At 40.7% G+C, this 16956-nt stretch overlaps 1 protein-coding gene and 1 pseudogene across 1 annotated transcript; both read right to left on the bottom strand.

The window, feature by feature from the left end:
- Positions 1–1970: 1970 nt before the first annotated feature.
- LOC143876863 (RING-H2 finger protein ATL3 pseudogene) lies at positions 1971–3676 on the bottom strand (annotated as a pseudogene).
- A 1925-nt stretch (positions 3677–5601) lies between these two features.
- Positions 5602–16956, bottom strand: LOC143878011 (O-fucosyltransferase 36-like). Its single transcript, XM_077380396.1, has 3 exons — positions 15564–16956; positions 7960–8209; positions 5602–5957 (listed from the first exon to the last, which is right to left on the bottom strand). Exons 1-3 carry the CDS (start codon positions 16763–16765, stop codon positions 5781–5783), a joined length of 1629 nt encoding a protein of 542 aa, XP_077236511.1. The 5' UTR covers positions 16766–16956; the 3' UTR covers positions 5602–5780.

Here is a 16956-nt window from a genome sequence, read left to right on the forward strand (position 1 = left end):
CCCAAAAAATCATTAGCATAGGATGATTCTAACCCTCTGATCTAAAGAGGGACGCACAATATGGAAACTTTCTACAGATCAGACGCTTGGGATCATCCTATGGCAATGATTTTTTGGGGCACAATCTATTTACGTTGTGGCCCATCAAATGGACAGTTTGGATCATCCTATGGTGTAGGCTGTACCGTCCATTTTGAAAATTGCAGTCGGGGGGGGGGGGGGGGGCACATTATTTGGATGATCCAAAGCGTTCATTTGATGGGTCCTGACATAGATAGGGTGTGCCCAAAAAATCAGCTCCATCGGATCATCCTAACCCTTCAATCTATGGACGAACCTTCAGCTGAGGGGGCAAACCTTAAACAAATTGAAACTATAGGGGTGTATTTGTCACTTTATAAACTATAGGGGTGGAAGTGGATGTGTCAGAAACTAGAGGGGGTGTAAATGTAATTATCCCTTTTTTTTTTTTTTTTTTTTTTTGACGCGATTTATGTTAAACGAAATTGTCGAAGGAGATGGACTTGCGGCCAATAGATAGGGGGAAGGGTCTTTGCGCCTTTTTAGGAGTTCACAAAGTAGAGGGGTTGCTAAAATATCGGAACACGCAGTTAGTTTTTTTTTTTTTTGAATGTATTTGGGAAGGGAAACTCATGTGATTTTGGGCGCCTAGTATGGAGGAGGTTGGAATCGGACGTAGGGATGGATTCGAGAGGTGTTCGGGTTAAAGGTGTAATTGGTTGTGCGGTTGCTGGGATTAGGAAGGATGAAGTCTTAGCTAAGATATGGATTTAGATTTGGCCGGGCTTATGGGAGTTTTGAGCTGCTATTGTGAAGAGGCTTTGGCTTGCATTGGGTGGTTTATGTAAACAGGGAGGGTGAATTTGGAAGTAGAGACTAAAATTTAGGATGGAATGGGCGATTAAAAAGATAGGGGATGCATGTTAAGTTTTCGGGTAAACTAGAGGGGTGAGTTGAGTTAAACTAAAATAGCAAGATTAAGGGAGGATTGCGCCTAAACTGTAGGAATTGGAAGTTAGCTGAGATGAACGAGGGAAAGGTGGGTCTTCGCGGGTGATATAAAAGTAGTAGTATTGGGATGGAACAAGGTTTTTTCCGAGAGATTTGGGTGGTTTTCTACGGCTGAGATTTACAGAAAAGATTGGGTGGTCTCGGGTTTTTGGGGTAGATTAAAATCCTGGCTAAAAGTAGTTGAGGAGGGCATGAAAAAGAGCGGGTGAGAGAACTAACATGAGATCGTAGGAAGCTGGACCTTTGTGCGGCAAATCCGCATTAGAAATCCTAGCCTCGGTTGATGGTGGTTTCATATTGAATCAAAATGGTCCGATCCGAGAAGAGCTGGTTTCATATTGAATTAAGATGGTCCGATCCGAGAAGAGCAGGGGACCGACAACGCAGTGGAAACATGTGAAAAATTAAAGCAAAGATCACTGTCTTCAACCCGTCAAAGAAGAGCACCATCTCCTAAAACTCTTGAATCCACAGTGAGCCTTGAATCCACAAGAAAATAGGAGAAAACTGAAATTTTATTCTATGAAAAAAATCTGATTTTTACATATATCATATGTCCATAGTTATAGACACGAAGCTAGAAACCTACCGAAACTCAATCTTTAATCCAATTAGAGATTGTGCTCTTCTTTGACGGCGAGCACTAGCTTTGATCAATTTGGATTTTGGAGCATCCATCCCACTTGGAACTGCCCATGACACAAACATCCTTTGATTGAGCAACCGTGACCTTCCATAACAATGTATCCATGGGCCTTTCATGTGGGCATTAAATGTGTAGTTGCCTGTATTTTTTTCTCTTTCTTAACGTGGATTTGCAGGCTTTTTATATTATTGGTATGATTGTAGAATTAGAGTGATTTTGGGGCCATGACCAATATGGTATGACATTGAATGAGCCCGTTTGCAATACAGTATGGCATCGAGATCATTCATGCTTTTCAAAATGCGAACACCTGCTTTATATCATTCAAGAAAAGCGTGTGCAATTGGTAGTACTAAACCAACTTAGAATTCACACTCTTTCAGGCAAATAGGTCTGAACTTGTTTGTCAAATTCTCTTTCTACAGATTAGAATATTCTTCATCTACAGTGAATAGGAAATCATCGTCTTAGTTACTACTTACTAGCAGCGACTGCAAACTATTACAATAGTAACTACTCCAAATCCAGCAATAATCCAACTGAAGTGTCAATGAATCAAAGTTCACTGACAATGCCACGGTCCAAGGACCAATAGATGGCCAAACCCTCCAATAGGAGCCCGCAACCTCTTTCGAGTTAAGAGATTACAAAAACCGTTCATTTACAATCTTGAGACTGAATTTCCTTCTCTTCCAACTTGAGAGTATCAGTAAATGACGTCATAAATCCCAAGGCAATTTCATACTCTGAAGAACACTCCCTCATACTTTTACTCCCTGATGCTGATCAATGTCAACAACAGTGGGACTAGAAGGCATAATCCTCTTCTCCCTACTTAATAGCCTCTTTAGCGACCTCAAGTGCGTTAAGATTGGAGACTTCATGTCCTCTTGTGTCAATCCAACTGCCGGAGACGACGACGACGACGATGAAGAAAAGCTCTCTGCTAACTGTCTCGGTATGTCAATCACCAACATTCCACTTCCCCCCGCTGCTTTAATTGAAGAAGAAGCCCCTACTTCTGATGAGCCAGAACGCTCTCCTGTACTTGTGACCTGATTCTGGCTACCCCAGAATAGAACGTTGGTTGGGAAATTCAGCTGGGCTGGATTTGCCTCCTCTGGGACCTGAATTTCTGAACTACCAGAATCAGGAGCTACTGGACTTCTACAGAGTGGACAAGTGGAATGAGAGAGGAACCACATGTCTATGCAATCCAAATGGAATCCGTGATTGCATTTGGGGAGCAATCGGGCTTTCTCTCCGTCTGACAATTCGCATAGGCAGACCGCACATTCTATACCACCGTCCGTGAATTCCTTGGACTGGAATATTACAACAGGGAGGGACCGGATGACAGAAGGCTCAAGCCCGGTGAGAGGCTTGGGTTCCCGGTTAGGGGTGAAGGTCAAGCCACCACGGGTCTCAGAGCGGCGGAGCCAAGACCACTTGGTGAGATGGAGGAAGAAGACGAAGGCGACAGTAAAGAAGAGGGCGATAGTTACGGCGACCATCACCCTAGCGGTGATGGACATAGAGGCAGTGTCTTCCAAGGTACCACCACTAGCACCAAAATCAGCCATGCCTTGAGAAACACCCACCTGACACGGATATCTCAAAATTCCAACTATAGGAGCAAAAACGCACAAGGGCTTTCACTTTTTATCTATCTGATATGAAATGATATGATAGAGATATAGATAAACCCCAGTCCAGCTGTTTCTCTGTGATCTAAAGAGTTGAAGAATAGGAGAAAGAACTAAGTAAATGCGCTGGTTCCTGGTTTTGGGTTTTGGGTTTTGGGTTTTGGGGAAGCACAAGGGGAAAGTTGGAAGTGAGAAGGATGAAGGAGCTAGAGCTTTGTTTCTTATAAATAGGTAAGAGTCGGGAAGAGGTTTCCAGGAAAAACTGACCCATCTTCCGGCGGCCATGACCTTGGAAAGACTTGAAACCCCGTCCTTAGTTGGGTAGGCCTTTCCTGGCTGCTCATCTTTGGGGGTTTGAATGTTTCTCTTTTGACCGGGCTTGTTTACTGAAATGCCCTTACACTAACCCATTTTTTTGACGTAGAAATTGATACGTTAAGGAGGACTTAAATTTACGAGGCCACCCTCTTCACGCGTTTACAGAGACCAAACTCCCTTCAAGGCCCAACCCTTTCTTCGAATTCAATTCACATACTACAAACTCTTACCTTACATCATTCCCTTGTTTTGATATAGGCACTCTTCTCAGTATCTCCAACTTTCTCGTATAGTAGTCGGGTATGAAAAAGTGAAAAGAGTGTGGATATAAGCTCAGCATTGTTTATGTCATTTACTGTCAGAATTGTAAGCCCATTGCCTACTAGGTTTTGGCCTGCCTGAACCACTCAACTCATATGTAGCCTCCAAACTAGGCACTGTTAGGACGAGAGGCTCAAACAATCGCTTTGGATACACACAAATATCAGACTTAATTCTTTGGAAATCCCACTGTAGAGTTCGGGGTTGCTTGGCTTTCAGTGCACCATGGGTCGCCGGGGTGAACTGCTGGAATCCGACCATTGGCCCGAACAAATTGATTCAACAATTCCACCTACTCCATCTAAATCATAACACATTTGACAAATCCAACGTGTCTGACTAACAGACATGTATTACCAACAAAGCACTCGTAACACTAAGTCAAGTGCATGTTTGTCAACCATGAAAAACTATTTCACAGAATATTCATTGGTCCAATTACTAGATAGGAGCTGAGAAAACTTGAGAGGGAATGAATCATGAGAGAGAATGAGAGAACATGAGAAATCCTTAAAAACAGTGAAAAAATATGCTCTACTTCAAATTGGTTTTTTCCCTTTTTCAGCAGTTTTTACACTCCAAACACTCCCACCCCCTCTAGTCTGTCTCTCCCTCTTTGCCTATCTCTGAAAACAGGCCCCAGTTAATATGCCATGAAATATTTTTTCATGAAAAAGAAATTGAAGGATTTCCTATTTATCTAGTGTTTTACCCAGCACGAGAGAGAAGCAAATTATAAAAAATCAATTATAAAAATCTCTCTTTATAATTGATTTTTCTTTTTCCCTATTTCTCATCCCCAAGAGCATCCAATGCTCTCTTTCCCTATTTCTCATCCCCATGAGCATACATCGCCTCTCTCTCTCTCTCTCTCTCTCTCTCTCTCTCTGCCTGGGCACCCCTTTCTCACAGTAGATCAGCAAGGACTCCATGATTTTTTTTCATAGCTCCCAAACATGCCCTTTATAGCTAGGAAAATGTTAAAAAAAGACAGCCAGTTACGCTCCTTCCTAAAAGATACTTATTGAGCCCCACTTGTGCTTCGTGTACAGAAACATTTCCCATTGATCTGTCCAGCCAAATGCCAGTGAGAACACCTTAATCAGATGATCTTGGGTTCTTGATCCATCAAGCCTCCTCATCTTGTGTTCGGTCAAGAAAAGCTAAACTGTTGACTTTTGTAACCCCATTCATCTTATGTATCGGATGTCCTTGCAGATTTGATCAAGACCATGTCAAGATATTCTACAAGATCAACCGTCTTCCCAAAATTGGTCACTTCCTGCCTACGTTTTTTTCTTATAACTAACTAATAATTAGGAAAAATTGCCAAAGGGGGACACCAAAATATGAGAACCGCCAACAAGGGACACTTTTGAAAAATTGTTTGAGACGGACGAAATGGGGGTTATCAACCCTCTTTAACAATTGTGTCCCCTGTTGGCAATTCCAGCTTTTTTGTGTCCCCCATCGGCAATTTACCCCTAATAATAATAATGCTCTTTATTATGATTCGTAGAGGTGTCAAACCTGGATCATGCCAGATGCAGGGTTCAACGACTCCATCAAGTCAGATTGGTGAATCTGAATTTCGAGTGGTGAGCCTCGGTAAAAAAAAAAAAAAAAGTACTAGAAATATAGAGACTATGAGAAGATGACCATTATCAAGTAAAATAGTAATGATTATACTGAGAATGAATGACCAGACCTGGCCTTACTCAATGCTATAATACACTACCTACAAGTAAAACATTACTTACAGGCAACCGACCATTCATGGTAGAAGCAAAGCCAACCAGACAAACTTGTCACAGAGTTCATTCTGTCTCTGCAATGAAATTGGGTTGCTCACCTTGGCAAAGGTACTCATCACAAATGGATGCAGTTCCCCAGTCCTTGCGGAGCCGCAGTATGTCCTCGGTGAATGTCGAACCTGATGATCCTATAAACACGGTCGACATGGCACAGATTGTCTTGTCCAGCATCGCTTCAACCTTCACAAATGAGGAGGAAATTTATGCAAAGCTCAGACTAAGCTCCCATAAAAAAAATGTATTCTCAACAAATAAAGTAATAAACACTCATGTTATTAAGCAATCAGACGCAAATCAGAAATAAATCAGCCTTCTGATTGATTTTTTACATAATGCTTGTAGTGCTTGGTTTTAACGGAGACAGAGTTAAAAGAAGATTTTTCATCTTACATCACATAGAAACTCTGAATCACTGATTTGACTTTACTCAACCATGAAAGACATCTTTATTTCTCAAGGGCGTAATATATGAGGACAAGTTCAGTAAAAAAGTTGTCATTCCCAATAGTTTCACAGATGGACTCCATGACTGCACGAGGGCAGTGCCCCATTTCAAGTCAGGCGGGCCCATCATTCCCACAAACGAGAAGTCGGGAGAACAACCTCACACGCAGGACTGGTCCCCACGCCAGAGATCAACAAAAAGGTTGAATCTTGTCAAGGATTCCCGGATTCAACAACAGTCATGGTGATCCAAGTACTAAAATTCAGTTGAATACTCGATCAAACTTTTCAAGGACCATTTTTTTAATGGTAAGAGAGCAATCAGAAGGGACACAGGTCAAGGACTGAGGTGGTCACAAGCTTTTCAAGTAGATAGCACCGAGGTTTTAAATTTCGGTTTCGGTTTCGTTTGTCACGGAAATAGAAGCATTTTGGCTTCAGTGGAAATCTTGTAAAATCACTGCAAGGTAAGCAAACATATGCAAATGATGAAATTTTTAAATCTTTTAGAAAAATATGTGCAAGTGATGAAATTTTAAGATGAAACTTTGGGAAATACTGGAATAAGCACCAATATGTACCCAGAAACCACCACATAAGCAACAAAACCATCCATAATTGCTTAATCACATCGAACACCTAGTGACATGTGTTGTTGTGCAAGTCTAGAACGGTAAAGTCAATAAAATACAATGTAAAGGAGTACAAGTACAATGACCAATCTCCCCTCTATATCACTACCACAAAGAGTTACGAGGTATTATTTGTCTCATGCCGATCTGACATCCCATGCATAAGATACGGTTACTTTGTTGCGTAGTTTAATAACGTTGCCTACCAAATATCATTGTCCCAACAAAGGCTTTGTCCCAAACTAGTTATGGTCGGCTACATGAATCCTTTAGAAAATTTCATGAAGAAGGTGAAAGGAATCTACCGGGCTCTATTCCTGGCTCTAGTTGGTTCTTCTACGTGGATCATTTTCTTCCATTCTATCCTATCCAAGGTCATGTTCTCTGTTATGTTCCTAGCTATCAAGTCTTTCCTCGCTTTCTACCCAAGTTGTTTTCGGTCTGCCCGTACCTCTTTTTACTCCATCAATTTGGCACGAGTCAGCTCTTCTCACCGGAGCATCCAAAGGCTTACATTGGATATGTCCAAACCATCTTAAGCGGTGCTCTCTCATCTTCTCCTCAATTAGTGCCACCCCCACCTTCTTACAAATGTCTTCATTTTTAATTCTATCTAACCTCGTGTGGCCGCACGTCCATGTAAGCATTCGCATCTCCGCTACACTCATCTTATGCACATGTTGCTTCTTGGTGGCCCAACATTCTGAACCAAGTATCATTCTCTACATTAATGAAATGAAATAAAATGCAACTAATATCATCTTTCAAATTTTTTTGTCGTTCCGACCATTTCGGTTGAATTTCGAGAATTTAGGTCGAATTGTGGGAATTTCGGTAAAAATTTCGGGGAAATAATGACACAAAAGAAAATTATGTAGATTTCGTATCGGTGGGGATGGAAATGGAAACATTGTGGGGAAATTTTGGGGAAATTTAAAACCATGCATATCACAGCTTTCATAGAAATCTAGTTGTCTTGAGTACAAATTCTTGATTTGACTCACCTCAGCTCAACAAACCTTGTTCGGGAAAAAATGTAATTATTTATAAAGTTTTTTTTTCTCCACTTCTAACTTCAAAAAGAAAAAAGAGAAGCTGAAGCTCACCTGATTATCTCCACCAATGTGGTTTCTGTATAGCAAGGCATCCCATTTCTCTACCGAAGTGTGAGCTGGCCTTTTGACTAGGGGAACCGTCTTACTATCAAGAACTGTTAGTGACTGCAGAAGTTCAGTTTCACTTTCAGCTGCATCTGTCGAGAGATAAATTACAGGTGCATTGGCTCTTTCTACCACCCGAAGAATGCACTCAGCCGCTTGAGGAACAGGGAAAAAACAGCTCTCCTTTTTTACATTGCTGAGAAAAGATCAGTTAGATATGCTCCTCAGAGAAACTACTTTCTTCCAATCACCAAAGAAGAAAAGTATACAATGCTAGAACTAGAAGGAATTTGTTTCACAAATGTTAGCAGTGATGATACACACGAAGATGTTTAATGAGTGTGCTTGGCAAAGAAAAGTCTTCTAGGTCACAACTTTTTTTATTTAAAGTAAAAGCAGTTGATATTAAATGAAGCAGATGAATAGAAGCAAAGATCTGAATTTGTAAAACAAAGTACAGGAAGAAACTGTTACAAGTAAACACAAGTACCAAAATTTGTTTCACAACAGTCAGCAGTGATGATACACGTAAGTGGAGTAAATGGTACAGAAGATGTTTAATAAGTACTAACCAAGAAAAGGGTTGCCACTTGGCAAAGAAAAGTCTTCTAGGTCATGTCTTTTTTTAGTAAAAACAGCTGATATAAAATGAAGCAGATGACTAGAAGCAAAGATCTGAATTCATATAACAAAGTACAGGCAGAAATCGTCACAAGTAAACATATGTACCGTAATGATATACATACAGCACCAATACTAGCACTATGAAAATCTAGAGACTTAATTTCATCATAGAAGAGTAATTTGATGATTGGAATTCAGAAACTCCCCAAGTAACACTTATCCAAGTATCCTTGCCGGAGATAAGATCTTTCATCATAGAAGAATAATTTGATGAATGGAATTCAGAAACTCCCCAAGTCACACATATATCCATGTATCCTTGCTGGGGATAAGATCTTTCTTGAAGCCCACTCAATCTGCTAGAAAGTGAATTCCTAAATTAGTAGAGTCATCACATATGCTATTTTCACTGGAACACTTCAAAATTGGTACCATAGTTGTGTCCAGCAATTCAGTTGTAGGTGGTGCTGCACCCACGATGAACCTATGCCATACCAATGATGTACTTGGGTAACGTAGGCATAGGCACACATGCTTTAGTTTGTGACTATGGGGCCATCAGCTAAGCTAATGGGAAGCAACAGAATGTTATGTAATTTCTATTCCACTCGTACTAAGCCATCACATTTCCTAGGTGACTCACTGATTTCCAGGAAAAGATGATGCAAGAAGACCAACCATGACTCAAAGGTTAAGATGTTAGATGCAAACTGATCAACAAAAAAGGGGCAAAGAAGGATCAGAGAAGAAAATAAAAGGAAAATCTGAAAATGATAACCAAGGGATATTAAACTTAGTCTAGAGCCGAACAAAGGTATCATTTCATTTTTTTTTTCTTTTCAGGATAGACCCCATCTGGTTACAGCAAGCCAATTACTACATAATAATATATAGTATCATGATCAATGAAAGTATCACAAAATTTGAATAAGTATCTTCTTTTGTATTATGGCCCACTCTGTCAGGTTCATTTCAAGGAAAGGAGAGAAATTCAGATAAAAAAAACAGATTTATGCCAAAATATCCTAGTACATGAAGCTCAAAATTATAAGCAAATGCATCATTTAGAAGCTGATCCCCTTCACAATCTTGTCGGGAACCTGGAAGGAAAGAAATGAAAGAATCCCCAATGAAAATGTTGCATCTCCATTAAAATTAGAGGAAGAGATCAAGATATTAGTGATTCATTGGGCATCATAGAGAAAAGAACGTAGGGTCATCAGGACGCAAGACTTGAACTGCAAAAAGAAGCAGCAGCATACGGTGGCAGGAGAAATGACAACCGATCACCTAGGACCTGTTTAAAACTCCCCGTGTCAATCATTGACTAGCCCAAATTCACTCAGTTTTACCTTGTGCAAGTTCTTTTTGGAGTACGTATTTTTAACCATAGTTACCAACTTGGGGAGGTGAAATGTGAAATGGAAGCGCGAATCGATAGGAAAAATAGAAGGGAATCAAGAAACAAGGAAGGTTTAAGAAACGTATTAGAAACGATTCAGAAACAATAGAAAACCGTCAAGTGAAACATAAGTGAAACATGAGAGAAATTGATGCAGATTGTAGGCCCCATAAGCAGCATATGTGCCCATTAGGACTTTTACGGGTTTATTTTCATGCTATTTAGTTTCTAGGACAATTATTTCCGTGTTCTTTAGAGTTAGGGCTTTTGTTTTCATGAAATTTTATTTCCATTGCTTATATATAGGCCCCATGGATTAGAGATTTAGAGTCTTTGGATGAAATAATTGAGAATACATTTCTCCCCTATTTCCTCTTCTTCCTTCCCCTTTTTCTCCTCTATTCTACAATTCTCCTTCTCTTTCTCTATTCTTCTTCTCTTCCCCCCCTCTACGCTCATTTTTCTCTCAATCTCAATTTCTCTCTCTTCACTCAAGCCATTTCCGCTCCGAATTTGGCCTCATAGTCAACACGAGAGTTGATCAGGACGACTTGAAGAGTCTATCCGGCCCACTCCCAGCAGCCAGCAACAAGTGCAAGCACTACTTAGACCATCATCCGATGATTAGACCATATTTCTACAGTTACGATTACTACTATTATCACTATGGAGATTTCAATGATGCATGTCTCCAGTGGATCAAGGCTCTTGAAGCATACCATAAGTACTATGGTTATGATCATCAGATGACTATTCGTCGAGTCAATCATACAGCATGCAGAGATGCCAAAGTGAAATGGAGACACTTCTTGTGAGAGAGCAGTGACTCAGGCATGCCTTGTTTTAGTCGATGGCAAGATGTCTATGATGAGTTCGCGATGGTCTATACTTGAAAGGCCCACTATCAGTATCACAAGTGGATAGCTCGTAAGGAGGCAGCCCATCGTGAGCGAGTGGTAGCTCATGAGGAGGCAGGTCGTCGTCCGTGGTGGGCCGGATGTTCACGATGGGGTCAGTGGGATCCACGAATCCACACCATCTCCCTCTTCTCCCGTTGATGAGGCTACAGCTCAAGAAAGGGAGGAAGATGCCACGACCTGTTGTAACTGATTTAAAGATTTAAAAACATGTTTATCGGTTTTTATTTCTTATTTTAAATATTTCTAAATTTTAGGGGAAAGAAGTGGAAAAACGGTTTTGAGAATAAGTGGAGACGTTAGAGAGAATCAAGGGTGTGAAATGTCAAGTGTGAAGGTGAGAGATTTAAGGTAGTGAGACATTTCCAAACTGATACAACTCTACTTTCTCTCTTCTCCACCCTCTTGACGAAAAACCATTGGAAATCATTCTCCTTAATCTTCTTCCATGGATCTCTTCCAAAACACTATTCTTCTCTTTGTAAAAACTCATGCGTGGATTTTTCTTCTGGATTTTACCATCCTCTTTATTTTATTGTGTTTGCGATACAGCCGGTTTAGAGCTCGAGGGATCAATTCCCTGCACGAAGAGACCAAATGGATTGTTGAATCTTGGCAGATGAACGCCGATCAACCTGGTGAAGAAGGGGTGTATCGTCTTTCAAGAGAGTGTTATTTCCGGCATGCCTCGATCCCGAAACACATGTTATTTCTAACATTTTCTCTCATTTACTTTTATTATTTTAATAGATTTTAATTAGATCTATAGAAATTAATAATGAGAGAAAATTCCTACAGTTTTTGACAATTCTCCAACACGACCGATATTATTGACTCCCACGACATGTCAAATGCAGATGATGCTAGTGGTCCGACAGATGATATCGTGGAGGAGATCGTAATATAGATGTTGAGCCCGAGCTTATGTCAGATATAAAGTCGATGACAATTGCAGAACCAGAGAGTCCAGACTGACGATGCAATGCTAGATCCTGGACAGCACGAGCAGTCCACTGAGGATGTCGATTTTACAGTAGATGAGCACAGTGACCATATTAATTCTACAATCGATGCTCAGATTGAGATGATTGTGGAGGTTGAGACTAAGGATTTTAGTGCACATAACGATCATCATGAGGATTGTCAGTCTGACATCATAGAGCCACATGAGTTACCACGGATGAACTTACTTGTGTTGAACTTTTGGAGGATGGTCGTGGATTGGTATTGCCCATAGCTATCACACTGATCCAAGAGGACTACGTTGCTATCTTCCCAGCCAGTTTACTTATTCGAAGCGGTTTGTATTCTTATAATTCCACATGGAAGATTTCTTCCCTATTACTCCACCAGCATTTTAGGCTGCTCTCACGGATGTTACGAGCATTAGGCATCAGGAGTGCCTCCAGCGGATTACGACTTCTACTACTTGAGTGAATCGTCTGCATATTTGATCCAAGCGAACTAGAACTCAAGGGCAAGTTCTTTTCAATAAGGGGTGAATGATGCAGATTGTGGGCCCCATAAGCGGCATATGTGCCCATTAGGACTTGTACGGGTTTCATGTTATTTAGTTTCTAGGACATTTATTTTCGTGTTACTTAGAGTTAAAGATATTGTTTTCATGGATTTTTATTTCCATTACCTATATATAGGCCCTATGAATTAGAGATTTAGAGTTTTTGGATGAAATAATTGAGAATACATTTCTCCCCTATTTCCTCTTCTTCTTCCCTTTCTCTTCTTCCTTCCCTCTTTCTCCTTTCGTCCCCTCTTTCTCCTCTACTCTTCTCCTTCTCTTTCTCTATTATTCTCTTCCCCTTCTTCTCTTTTCCCCTCTAACCCCTATTTCTCCTCCCTAGGGTCACATTAGAAATATGGGAGAGGAATTCACCTAACTTTTTTCATTATTTCTATTTAAATTAGAGGCGTACATATATGTTCCTTACATATTTTCTTTTCAAGCACCTCCCTTTCGTTGGAATCTGTTATCCCGAAGTCCTTGAAGAACCGCTCGCACATCCCTATGCACCGAAGTCCTTGGAGAACCGCTCGCACCTCCCTCTCGTTGGAATCTGTTATCCCTATGGCTCCAGAGAAGGCTCATCTCGTCGACCCATGCTTGTCTCTAAGCACACATTTAATCCCTACTAGTCCAAATTGCCCATACTAGACCCATCAAAGTTTATTTTCAATAAGCCCGATTCAGGTGGCTCACATTCAAGAGAGAGGGAGTTAGCCTGTTCACTACTATTACAAATCTCTCTCCATGCATGCCAATATGTCATAGATCATGAGATGATACAAACCTGAAGAGGGAATGGATTTTACCCGTGCAATGGTTAGAGCTATTAACTCTGTAAACACAAATTGCACACTTTTTGCAAGGCCATTGAACACCCTTGCATTTCTTTCTTTCCATAGAACCCAAAGAGTGGCCAGAATACCACTTTCCACAAGATTTTGCCTTTTTGACGCCAAGGAGCAAAAGACCATCCTCTAATAAACCGATGAGCCTAGTTGGGAAGACCCATGACAAACCAAATCTTCCAAGGACTCTGCTCCACACTTCTCTGGCTAACTTACAATGGATAAACTTATGGTCCACTGATTCCCCTAACTCCACACAGAGGGCGCAATGAACTACTATCAGCATCTGGTGATTCCGTAGATGATCAATTGTGAGGATCTTATCCAGACATGCAATCCGCCCAAATGCATAGACCCTGAGTGGATGCGCAGACCCTAGGTGGCGTCGGATTGTCCCATACTCTGGCTATGGGTGAGGATCCAAGCCAAGGAACTAATTGGTGAGGAGGGGAGCAGAATTTTTTACTTATTTCTATTTTTATTACTATATATACTATTATTTTCCTTTTTAATATGTAATCCACAATCTTTTTATTATGTTTTTTTTGTAAAAAGTTTCTGTATGTTTCACACATGTTTTCACATGTTTTCTATATGTTTCACATATGTTTTCCACGCATTTCCCATACATTTTTTATGCATTTCATACATGTTTCACATAAGTTCCCCATATGTTTCTCATGCATTTCAGAAATGTTTCCCAAAAAAAATTTCATGTTTCGCGAACGTTTCTGAATCGCGTTTCCAGGGGAATGTGTTTCTCACCTTCCCAAGGTTTTTCCGGCAACTACGTTTTCAACACCACTTGCCAAGGCCCTATACTTGATTCGGTTAAGCTTAGTAATGAGTGACGCTCAGTAAGTAAACTGGAGTTGGCCCATAAATGGGTTATTTGGAGACAAATAAATGAAAACCCAAAACTAGTGAACTCTAATCTAATTGGGTTCAAAGATTCAAGTAAATCTGAAGCTTGTGTGGATCCAGACAATGGGACATGGGCTGCACTACTTCAACGCCCAAACTTTATGGAAATTAAGTGGCCACAGTTTAATGATCACATCTTACTACAATCTGAGTGGCACCTAGGCTGCCACTGATCACACACAAGGGAGACTTCTTGGACAGGTCATGAAGAACTCCGTGGCAAGGTAAATGACGGGTTAATGCTTAAGATCTTCCAAAGACAAGGTTGCTGCCCATGCACCATCATAGGTGCATTTAGGCCAGAAAACTAAAATTCCTTGACAGTTGTGAACTAGGACTGAACATTCTGTAAACGGCCTAAGCAGCAGTTCCCAAAAGGCAAAAGCCACTATCTCTCAAATTTTCACCAGCACGGGATGTTTACTGTCAAGTTTATAGCCTCCTTGGCTTGCAGGGGAGTGGTGGGAACCAATGCAATTCCAAATTACCATCTGCACACATTCATTGTTGTATTGTAGTGGCAAGGTAGGAAGTTAGTTACAATGTCTATGTTCAAGATGATGGTGATAGAGTATAGAGTGTTCACGGAAACTTCCTTACAAAGATCCCAAGTTCCCTTTACATATAGAAAACCCTCAATAATTTCCTTTTAAAATACCAATGGGGTTTCCGGGGCATAGCCCCGGAAGGAAATTTTAATTTTCGGATTTCCACTAAAGGGTGTTTCAGTAAATTTCTTCATGTAGTGGCATTGATATATAAGCCACATGTTAAGGTTACGGTTTTGAGATTTTCCTTTGTGTTTCTTGGCCAAGAAGAAGAGAGTTTGTAACCCTAGACCAAAATAGTGAAAATCTTCCCTGTGGACATAGGCACTGCCAAACCACGTAAATCTTGTGTTTCTTGCGTGATTATGTTCTTGCATAGTTTCTTGATGTTTTTGCAAGACATCGTGTTCGATCCATCTTCGAGAAGGTATTGCCCAGTTTTTCTACAAGACTAAACATCTCAAAGAAAGAAAAAAAAGACATACTAAACCACCTATTCTACTACCAAAACTCACTAAATAAAATATTTCAACATTTCTACATAGGCGTGGCCTCTCATGTGACAAATTCAAATAAAGTAGATAATCACTATTACCTCCTAATGAGTTCTAGCCACTGCCAGCACTACTGATAAACGGAGATATTAAGTACCACCTTTTGCATAGAAATAATTCAAATACTTGCAATAACTATTTTCCTTAGACAAAAAATGCCATTTATCCACATCACAGCTTCGAAAATGGAAGAAAGAAAGAGAAAACATACCAGAACTTCAAGAATCCATGTCGACGGAAGTGCAGGGCTATAAAGTTCTTTCCCAAAAATGTTTGCACAAACCGCTGAGCTGTAAGAGCAATAAGCCGACTCGGTTGGATAACTGTTTTGCATTTGTGAGCAAGTGGACCACTTGGCTGCATCACCCACTCTTCCTCCACATTTGCATAGAACAAATCTCCAATTGCAAGAACTTGGTCATCGCACGAAAACTTTGGCACAATATCTTGCACGACCCTTTTCTTCGGTTCATCTGACTTGGCATCGTCAGGCCAAGCGATTTCACGTTTGCCCAGTGAAAGTCCTAACGACTCCAACCTCTTAACATGGTCGTCGTCCAAATAACAAGGTGGGTCTGCGACATAACAGATAAACCTATCTATACGCATGTGTTTCTTCTTTATTTCAGAGAATTCTTGGAAGGAGATGACAACCTTTCTTCCAAAGCATTTGTTTATTTGATCAACATCCACAACACGGTCATATTGGTAATCTAGCTTGGGGCTGGGAAGCACTAACATACGGTTGAGAAGAGCGGCGAAGAACATGTGCTTTTCTAAGCAAATCAAATGGTTAGACATCTGACCAGAGAGACAAATTGCGAACAAATATCTATCTGATTTTGGCTTCCATTCGATCGTCCTTCTGCCCACCATCTGATCCACTTTCCGACATGTTTTAGCACCGAATACGGAATCATCATCTAGCAGCTGCGATGCGTTTCCCAGTCGATGAGAAGACAAGAGAGCTTTTTGAATCTCTTTGTTCAGCTTAATTTGGTTGAGCAAAGTGGATTTGAAAAACGAAAAGTCATCTCTAGTAACCGTAGAATTGGAATCCAAAGTGGAATTGGAAGTGCGGTTCAATAGATGCAGAAGGGCTAATTGCTGATTTCTTAAGAGGTACAAAGCGTGCAATTCGGATTCTCTCATGCGGTCGTTGAGAGTATCAATTGTGACGGTGGAAACGTTATGAAAGAGGCCGCCAATGTCGAGGGAAAAATAAAGAAAGATGAGGAAAAGAGGGAGACAAATGGCTAAAAGATACCTCTTGCTGAGCCCGAAATTACGACCGATCCTGCTCCGGATCTCTCCGATCTGGAAGCTGCTGGAGTGACACATCTTTCTCTCGTTCGGATCAATCAGATTTTCTACAGCTTCTTCTTCTTCTTCGTCTGAACATTCTCTCTCCATTTCGGGTTCAGCAAAAAGCCCTAGTTAGTTGTGATGAGAGAGATCTAGAAGGTTTCGGAGGTATGGGATTTCTGTTGTGGATGAATGAGACGAAAGGCAGAGAGAGAGAGAGAGATAGGGTAGGGTTTCTGCAGTCTGGTGGAAGAAAATAACCCTCCAACCGACGAGAGGATAGGATAGGTAAAGTAGGG

Source organism: Tasmannia lanceolata, unplaced genomic scaffold, assembly GCF_043159265.1.
Source record: "Tasmannia lanceolata isolate RefF3 unplaced genomic scaffold, GAP_Taslan_0.1 ptg000005l, whole genome shotgun sequence".
Taxonomy (NCBI): Eukaryota; Viridiplantae; Streptophyta; class Magnoliopsida; order Canellales; family Winteraceae; genus Tasmannia; species Tasmannia lanceolata.